General features: G+C 40.5%; 2 protein-coding genes across 2 annotated transcripts in view; both read left to right on the forward strand.

The window, feature by feature from the left end:
* LOC137979652 (mucin-like protein) overlaps positions 1–302 on the forward strand; it is a 22,745-nt gene extending 22,443 nt beyond the window's left edge. Inside the window, exon 20 of the mRNA XM_068826969.1 lies at positions 1–302. This exon is cut by the window's left edge and continues 100 nt beyond it. Within this exon, the coding sequence (XP_068683070.1) occupies positions 1–84 (84 nt within the window). The 3' untranslated portion in view covers positions 85–302.
* Positions 303–3,572: 3,270 nt separating this feature from the next.
* LOC138003142 (cationic trypsin-3-like) lies at positions 3,573–9,811 on the forward strand. The gene is made up of 4 exons (XM_068849107.1): positions 3,573–3,819; positions 5,346–5,547; positions 6,461–7,014; positions 9,278–9,811. The coding sequence occupies exons 1-4, from the start codon at positions 3,756–3,758 to the stop codon at positions 9,406–9,408; spliced, it is 951 nt and encodes a 316-aa protein (XP_068705208.1). The 5' UTR covers positions 3,573–3,755; the 3' UTR covers positions 9,409–9,811.
* The last annotated feature ends 189 nt before the right edge of the window (positions 9,812–10,000 follow it).

Here is a 10,000-nt window from a genome sequence, read left to right on the forward strand (position 1 = left end):
TATAATACCTCATTTCTTGAAAACGCGATGGGTCGTGCGGACCTGGAGAGACCAGCACAGTCCATTCAGAGAATTGTTCGTTAGGCGCAATTTTACCTTCGCTCATAAGAAGGTCGATTTTAGTCAGCACGCTTTAGATAAATGATAATCAGGTAAAAAATTGATCGCGTTCCTGTCCAACATGCGTTGTAAATAAATGAAAACATTTCTTGGAAAAAGAAAAGTTTACACATTTCATTTTTTCGCTGTTGCTTGGAGTAATGCGAAAAGATATTATTTTTTGAAGAAAATGGAAAGAAAGACAATTTCAGTCTGTTTTATCTGACACAATTTGAAGGGAAAAGAGGGTACGACCCTTAATTGATTTAATGACAGGTCGGCCGGGAGCATTTCTAGGTTCCTTGCATCGGATAAATACTGTTTGGAGAGTAATTTTCATCCCCTAGAAGGATTTTCTTTCTGTGTCTGAAAATTGTAGAGAATAAAATCTTTATTTCCAAAATTTTTCGCAGAATTCTTCCGTCCACGAATGTCCTCGGCGAACTACTAGCTTCCACTTGGGTGGCAGTAATTGCATCCCTTCCAAAAACACACTGCCTTATTTTCCCAGCTTTTGATCATGATGATTGCGTAACAGGGGTGAAAGTGTCAGGGAATCGCTGGGTGAAAATATCATTCCAACAAATATTTCAAGGGCCCCGCCGTAAGTTGAGTGCGCTTATTTCGCTGCAAAACACTGAACGTAATGGCATTATCATGCAACAAGACGACAATATCTTTTTCAATGACTTCTACTGTTGTTACGGCAGAGTTGGACGCCGCTCCTATCCTATTCATGCTACAAACAATTTTAAAAGCTTGGAATAACGGTACCTTAATAGGTGCGAGAAGTTTGCTGTCACGATTTGGATAACATTTAACTACACTGTAGTGAATAAGATATTATGGGAGTGTTTTTACAGTCTGAGCATATCTTAATGTCAGCGGTTTTGCTCTACGAAAAGGTGCAAACATTAAGTGTCTAGTCGTTCTAGCACTGGAGTACTAATTGGGTACACTGTAAATTGAAATTAACAATTAACAAATCAAGTCAAATGTTGGTTTTTTTTGAGGAGAGGGGAAACCGGAGTACCAGGAGAAAACCTCTCGGTGCAGAGTAGAGACCAACAAACTCAACCCACATATGACGCCGGATCTGGGAATAGAACCCGGGCCACATTTGTGGGAGGCGAGTGCTCTCACCACTGCGCCATCACTGCACCCCTGGTTTGTTTTTTTTAGCGGTTGCTCAGGAAAATGCAAAGCAAGTTGGATATAACTTAACATCGTGATTTCTGAAAACCCAAAAAAAAACTACAAAACATATTCCCTTATCATTAAGTAAACTAACGGTCATTTACGGAGTACGATGTACAGTTAACGACAGTAGCACCTTTAGGAGCCTCATTAATTTTAGTAAAATGACTATGGGGCGCCGTTACCGTTGAAATAGTTCAGACCAAACAAAGTTGGCTCAAGTCCCGGTTGCGTGATAGCACAGACACTTCTCATTTGATACAGCTAAAATATAAACGGTTAACCAATCATTGCTTGAATAGCGTAGGATAAGACGCAATTATTAAATTTTCGACCTCCGATATTGCGTCTCTAGCTTTCTGATTGGTTCATTCATTCTCAGTCATCAGCGCATATACCGTATGACCTAGTATGGAAAGTGATTGCGTTGAGTTTTGCCAAGTTAAAACCTTCCAAGTGTTCAAGTGTTTATAATTTACTTTGATGAAAAAACCAACATTTGATTTGAATTGCGTTAATTTGTTGATTTCCGTTTACGATGTCCCTAACTAGTGCTTCAGCGCTAGAACGTTACGACTGGACACTTAAGGTTCCTTTCCTTTTCTTTTTTTATTAAAACAATTATTCCATTCGCGTTTGTTGGATATGAGACTGGTTATAGCCAAGGAGGCGCGTATGTTTACCGTCTCATATCCAACGGGCGCTCATAGAGTTAATAATTGTTGGGCGCGGGGTCGAAATGTCGGGCTTAATCTTCAAGGTACAACGCTCTGGCGCGATGTCCCTCTAAAGGTACCGCTACTATCCTTTTTCCTCTCTTGTTCAAACATTTCGTCAGCGCATGCGTGAATGTTCTAGTGCTCCGCTATGTATCATACCAAAAGGGATGCTGGTTTTTACATGGGGTTGAGACGATTGAAGACGGCTATATCGAATGGTTGAGGTCAATAACTGAACGTGCTATATGTATAGCATGAACAGAGAGCTTCACAAAGGCAAAACGCATCAGCTCGCTCAGCTCTGCGCGATTAGTCCACGTTGTTCACATAGTACAACCGGGGCGAAGTACCCGGAGAGGATTAGTTTTGACAGCCCCTCTTGGGATGGGCTACGGCTACATGAAGGCAATAAATAGAAGGTAGATTAGTAGTGAAAGACTGATTTAGAGATGTGTACAAAGGTCATTAACGTGGCTCAAACCATTTTCAATACTTTCAAGAGACCTTGTTATTAGAAGGACTGACACTACAACACTTTACCACGTAACAGCAATGTTATGGTACCATGTGAAACTTCAATTATTGCTGAACAAGATGGAGTCGTTCTTATGATGCAAAAAAGTTACCATGGCAACAGAAAAGGCTTGCAAAAAAAAACCCTATATTTTGGCTTTAGTTGCTCATATCTGAAAAACGAACTAGGTAACCCCAATTTTTTTATTGCACAAACGTGATCAGCAGGCCAAGACAAAACTCTCTGCAAATTTTAAAAGAATTCTATTCAGCGGATTCAGGGCTACCTTAAATTTTCAATTATTTAAGGTGGCTCTAAATCCGCTCCACAAATTTTAAACTTTGCAGAAAGTTTCATTCTGGTATGCTGATTACATTCAGAAATAAAATAAACAATGGGGTCATCGAGTTCGTTTTTGAGATATATGAGCAGCTAAACCCAAAATAAGGGGTGTTTTTTGCAGGGCTTTCCTGTTGTCATAGTTACCTTTTACGTCACAAATATGACCGAATGTTTTTCAGCAATAATTGGTGTTTGATATGGTATCATAACACTGCTGTTATGTAATAAAGTGTTGTAGTGTCAATCCTTCGAATAAGAACGTTTCTTTCAAGAGTGGAAACGGGTGTGAGCCACCTTAAAACGTCTTAAATTCAGCAATTTTACGTTACGGCTATGCAAACGACGGCAAAGAAGGAAAATACATGTCGCTCGTGCAGCACGCCTGGATTTGCAGAAAAATGAGGTAGTGAGCGAATCCTCCAAATTTGGTCCTATTTCCATGAAAATTATTTGATTTCTATTTGTCTAAGTTCTGTGTATTTCAAGAACGACACCTTCAAATGGTCATGTTAAGATTTTAGACGATCGCAGTTATGTTCGGTGCTTCTTTCTACACTTTAATGCCTCTTATTCTCATCTTAATTGGCAGTTGGTGTGAAATCACAGGAACACAGATGAAACAAGAGATTGTTAATCGTAATCTCGTACTTTGACGCACTTCCCATGCTACCATGGAAACATAAGCTCGGCAATACAGGATTGCAATGTTAATCGATTTTAATTAAGTTCGCAACGACACAGAGTCTACTGTAGCCATGCATGGCTTCCACTAGGCCGTTTTATTAAATTTTCAGAGGTCAGTCTATATCCTACAAAGTATCGATTGAAAATGAGGCCCTGTTTGTTAAGGACTTACTCATCGGCCCAAAGAAAGCAATAACACTATGGAGAGTGCGACGATGATCCCTGCAAATTGGCTTTTGCTTCTCCTACCAATTGCAGTTCAAGGTAAGTCGTTCTTTGAGCTCGGGCACGAAGAAAAGTGATAGCGAGACCGGTGGCTTGCGCATTGCAATGACCCCAAGTTTTAATTAACAAATTATTTTAAAGTGATTGGGATTGTCTTAATTAATAATAAACCATACGTTATATTTCTATCGTGTTTCACCGACTGAAACGAAGCCTACAATAGATCATCGAACAAGGTCAAGTTTGTCACGACATAGTAACATAGTACGTCTTCAACGAAGACATAAAATATACCCCTTGATATACAAAGTCACGATTTCTTTCTTTTTCACCTGTAAGATTTTACCATCGATTTATGCAACGTTAATGGTATACTGAAAAACTCATTTCCATGGATTAAAGTGCATTACGTCAGCAGCTTGAAAAGGAAATTGAATTCATCTTGGGATCGTTAAGTCTTTCAGCTGAAATGTAAACATAGTTAATTGCAAACTTGTCCTCAAAGTTTTTGCCGCGATGAGTTGATGGCTGACTTCCTCAGCTTTACAGTGCTGGATACCTGCACAATTTTTAAAGTTTAACCGCTTACCAGCGTGGCAAGGCCGGGTGATCGTCCCAAAAAGCAACACTTCAATCAAATAGAATAAGAAGACATATTTGTTTTTCTTTTTGTTAAGCAAACAGTTGTGTTACCTAGTTTTATGATTCAGCCTTCGGTGGCGAACTGGACATGGAAGCGAAATCAGTAATCGAAAAGTCACCTTGTGTTTTTTCTGATTCTTTTCTATCGAAAATCCCCTCGCCGTTACAGAAAATTAACGTTTACTACGAGTCTGACAGTACCGAGGCCTGACATAACATATGGCAGGAAGACGGAAATGTCATCCAACGAGTTTCAAACATAAAAAATCCTTCATGCTTTAAGACCGCTGTAGGAAACATGACCACTCCATTGCCTTATCCGTTGTTTCAAGAAGTTTAATTCCTCCTACAAGGCAATGAGTCCGCAAATAACAAGCGATATGAAGATTTTGACTAACATGCCCTCTTTTAATAACACGGTGTATTATTTTAGGACACGGCTTGGTTATTTTTCCGCACGTCTTTGCACTTTTGTGACCGGACAGAACCCTGCCGAAAGGTACTAGGAGAGCTAGAATAGCCGGGTAGATCTGCGCACCACGAGAGCAGCACACGTTCTTAAATTCCCCTAATTAGATGCACGTCCAATTTTGGTGAATTCGGAGGTGATAAGCTAAATGGCAAATCGTACATCGTTTCCGTAATAACTTCTGGTTCGTCACCTACTCAGCTTGTATGGCATATCTACCCAAACAATCCAATTTACCTCAGTGTCGGTAAAAGGTGTGCATCCATAAATATACGTAACAGTTATTAAATAAAGATCATTATCATCTCCTCTTCGGTGAATAATTGTAAAACAAACTTCTCTCAGGAAAGATGAAAAACCATCTGACCGTGCCGTTCTATATTTATTCTATATATTCTATATATATTCCCTAGCCTTAATACGTTAAATGTTTACGCCTGATTTTTTATGTGAGGTAACTGCGGCACTCGTCAAAATGTGCGATCACCACGCATCGTCGGTGGACATGAAGCTTCCAGAAACTCTTGGCCTTGGCAGGCAATGCTGCGGAAGACAGCTGGGTATCAATTCTGTGGAGGAACTTTAATCGATCCATGGTGGGTGCTGACTGCTGCCCATTGTCTTCTAAGAGAGACGACGTCCACCTTTTTCGTAAGGTAGTTATAAATAAATGGAAACATTGGGGCCTGACAAGGGAAATGCATTCTACGTCTTAACTGGAATGCAGTGATTAAGGTCTAATGAACGTCAAAGTGCATGGGTACGACGACATTTTTGTTGGTCGATACTCGTCCCTTTTAGAGTGCTTTCCGGTTGACTGTTGAAAACAACCTCGTACCCCCTACTATTGTCCTTTGTGTTTGCACTGACCGTTTGCGTCAAAAATTGTTTCTGGCTTGAAACCACGCGTGAATATAAGCAGGTTTGATTGTCAATGTGCAATTGTCTGAGAGCATTGTAAACTTGGCTTGTCTTCGCTCCCGGGGGGAGATCCCATATAAAAACGGGAGGGATGCTCGTCGTCTCTCTTAGGGGTGTAAATTTTGGATTTTGGTCTCACTTCGGGTGCTGTGGGCAAAACGCAGTCGTATGTGACCGTGAAGGTCTCCTTTAGGGTTGCGCGCGAAGAAATATAAAAGTGTATACTTATACTCTTATATTTCTTCACGTGGGTGAAAGTATGAGATGATAATGTCTTTGCCATCATTAAAAGACACTGTATTTTTTATTTCTCAGTGTTTTAATATGGTCTCTTTTGGGAGTCAAAAAAAGCCTGCGCCACACCCAGATTGGTCTCCTTTAGTTGTTTAAGTTAAAATTTCCGACAAGCATCCCTCCCCTTTGTTATATGGGAATTCCCCCCCCCCCCCCCCGGGTCATAGCTATGATTATAATGTTTGATAACTTCATGCTACATGAAATATATTATGCATCAAATGGAAAGCCCAAACTGGGGCTCGAATTTTTTCGGATTTTTCTGAGTTTCCATTTGATGCATAATATCTTTCATGTAGTATTTCTCACATTACTCGCTTAGGTGGTTGATAACTCAATGTCTATTTTTACCAGAATGGGTGCCCACTATACTGAAAATGATATCGTGGGAACCGAACAAGACATAAATGTGACACAAATCATAAGTCACGAACACTACAAGGCGCCTTTCAAAAACAGTAATGACATCGCTCTCTTGAAGCTCGCAAGTCCTGCGGTCCTCGGGCGACGAGTAGGAACTGCTTGTCTTCCGGATCCCGTCAACTCTCTCGCCAACAAGATCTGCTGGGTTACTGGCTGGGGCACCGTAGAATCTGGTGGAAATCAGCCAGGGGTGTTAATGGAAGCCAGTGTATCAATTATTTCGCATCAGCGTTGTGTACAGGTGCATCAAGAAGCGGTCGATAGCGGCATGATGTGCGCGGGAGTTGAACAGGGAGGCGTGGATGCTTGTGAGGGGGACAGTGGGGGACCTCTTGTTTGTGATTTCAACCGTGTATGGTACGTGGAAGGTGTAGTTAGCTGGGGAGATGGATGTGGAGATCAAGGCGCGTTTGGAGTGTATTCCAAGGTTAGAGAATTTATGCCATGGATTTATGCCAAGATGAACAACAGTAATGCATCATATGGTAGGTACAGTAAAAATACTTTCCTTTATAGTCGACTACTTTGTATGGAAATTTACAGGAGATTCTGTCTCGACCGAGGCTGCAGGATGATAGAGATGATGAGAGAGCCTTTTCAACAAACGGGCCGCGATATTTTAAATCCGGTCACCAACCATGGCAAGGCAATAACAATCTTGTAGTAGACCATATTCGTATTCTCAGTATTGGCTTGGAACTAGCTTGCAATGGAGGATAATGCGGGGAAATCCAAATACCTTTTAATATATTCGCCCGCGTTAGCCTCCGTTGCACGCTAGTTTTAGTCCAATACTGGGAATGTGAATATTGTCTATTAAGTAAAGCTATGATCCTCGCAGTTATGGACGCAATTTCAGCAATTGCGTAGAGAAACCCGACAAATTCAAAACTTCAACGGGGTTTGAACCCGTGACCTCGCAATACCGGTGCGACGCTCTAACCAAAGGAAAGGAAAGGAACTTAATTTAAGTGTCTAGTCGTTCTAGCGCTGGAGCACTAATTGGGGACACTGTAAATTAACAATCAACGCGAATCAAGCAAAATGATCGTTTTTGAGGAAAGGAGAAACCGGAGTAGCTCGAGTAGAGAACCAACAAACTCAACCCACATATGACGCCGGATCTGGGAATCGAACCCGGGTCACATTGATGGAGGCGAGTGCTCTCACCACTGCGCCATCCCTGTACCCCTGAGCTTTGAAGCCACTGACGTTGGGAGCTGGTCGTTTATGAGTTCTAATTTTCCCGTGGGGAATGAATCAATGAACGAAATGATATTTGAAATGAATCATATACTGAACTGTGAAATCAATCAGTTGCTAAAATTGCCTCCATAACTGTGAGGATCATAGCTTTACTTGATTCCATATCTGCAGTTCAGTATATGATTCATTTCATATATCATTTCGTTCATTAATCTTGAAATTGCTTTCAACACCACTATGGACATGATTTGCCATATAATTTTTGAGGGAAAATGTCTGAATGCAAGAGAGGATGAGATAAGGGAACTGATCCCTATGCCCCATCATAGCTTTTTAAAATCTGTTTTTAGTTTCGCAAATGCCGCGCACATTTAAAATTCATTGCGTGATTACAACTGGCCAATCAAGTGCCTCTCTAAAAAATAGCTGCGTAGCTAAAATTAGACTTTAAAAAAACTGTCATTGGAAGAGGCCCATGTTTGAGGAATATGTTCTTTTACCTCATCCTCTCTTGTCAAAACTGAATAGGTTCCTCTCCGTCATCCAAGGAATAGGGAGTTTAAGATCTACGAAGCGACGGCAACGAAAACCTCACAGATTTTGCATATTCAATGAGCAAAAACAACAGCTTTCCACGCTCTGCACGTGCATTTTTTTTATTTTTGTACATTTTTTTCACTTTTTCGGCAAATCTGTGACGTGAAATGACCAATTCTCAAGTTTTACAGACAAGGCAGCGAACTTGAATTTTCTGTCGTAGCTTCAACACCGCACCTCCTAATTCAGTTCCTGGGAAGTTGCGCTAGTTTTTAAAAGTCAGACAAACCGACATAATGACGGAAAGATTAATAAACCTGAACTTGTAATTTTGAATGATGTTTTCGTTACCGTCGCGTCGTAGATTTTAAACTCCGTAATATGGCGTGTTCAAACCGCTCTACATTATAAAGTTCACTTGAACCGTCGGCGTGGTCAAGTGATCAGAGCATTGGATTTTCATGTAGTTGCGCCGAGTTCACTGAATCTCGCTCTAACCACTGCTGGAATTGCTTTTTGAAGACTTGAAATCAACTCTACCGGGCTTTGTAAATTGCCTTGTAGTTATTGAATGGAGAGGCTTATGAAACTCGACAAGTTTCTTTGTGTCATATTTTTGTTCTTGACCCTGCACAAAACACAGCCTTATTCTGAAAGACACCAATCCACAGTTACGATTGATTTATTTACGACTAAGTTGCGGACTTAGAAAAAGAGATTGTACATGGTCATGGTCAAGTTAACACGAAGCGTGACAGCACTGTTTTCGCTTTTGAGGTTTTCATGGTTTCATAACCAGTCCATCTATTCACAATCATGATTTCATGTATTTGCGTGCAACTGGCTGTTGGTCTTGGTTTGGCTTCTAATTGGTTGATTAAAAAGTTGGCGCGAAATTCTTCATAAACCAAGTACAACCGATTAATAACTTGTAATTAGTAATTGGTTGTCTACAAAGTAAAGAAGGCAAACAGATGTAATCCTTGTTGCGTGTTTTCGCTCTAGGTTACCCACCAGCCAAGACAACAACATCCTCGATGACAGCCTCTGTAAACACCATCACCAATTTATTGTTGGTAAGCATGCAGATCATGGCAGTTCAGCATCTACGGTTTCAAACACTTGGCTTATACTGACTATGCTTATAGTTCTTAGACTAGCCTTCAAATGAATTTTGTTCAGCCAAAATCGATGTCATTACTTTGTCCAATCGCAAGATCGCTGACAGAGTGAAGAACCAATCAAATTATCATTATTATCATCATCATCATATCTTTATTTATTAAAAACTAGATCATTGGATAATGCATTTCTCGAGCTTTGATTGGCTTAATCATCATGGTACTTAACAATTATTCCATAAGCGCGCGTTGGATATGAGATGGTAAATAGCCAACGAGGCGCGTAGCGCCGAGTTGGCTATAACCAGTCTCATATCCAACAAGCGCGAATGGAATAATTGTTTTATTAAATTCCTTCAACTCCAAAAATTTGGAAGTACGAAATACGAGCGAAAAAAACGAGCAAATCCGAGCGAAATCGAAAAAAACTTGATGAGAACTGATGCGATGTTGTGTAATACCTTGTTGTCAGACAGACGCAGGCTCATCACAAAAACATTTCTTGCCTTTTCGCGTACTTCTAAACGTCGGAATTGATCCAAACTTTCCACAAAAAAAGTTTTTTTCTCCTTTTTGGCTTTATTCAAAAAGTAATTTCGCATTCCGG

Source organism: Montipora foliosa, chromosome 1, assembly GCF_036669935.1.
Source record: "Montipora foliosa isolate CH-2021 chromosome 1, ASM3666993v2, whole genome shotgun sequence".
NCBI lineage: Eukaryota > Metazoa > Cnidaria > Anthozoa > Scleractinia > Acroporidae > Montipora > Montipora foliosa.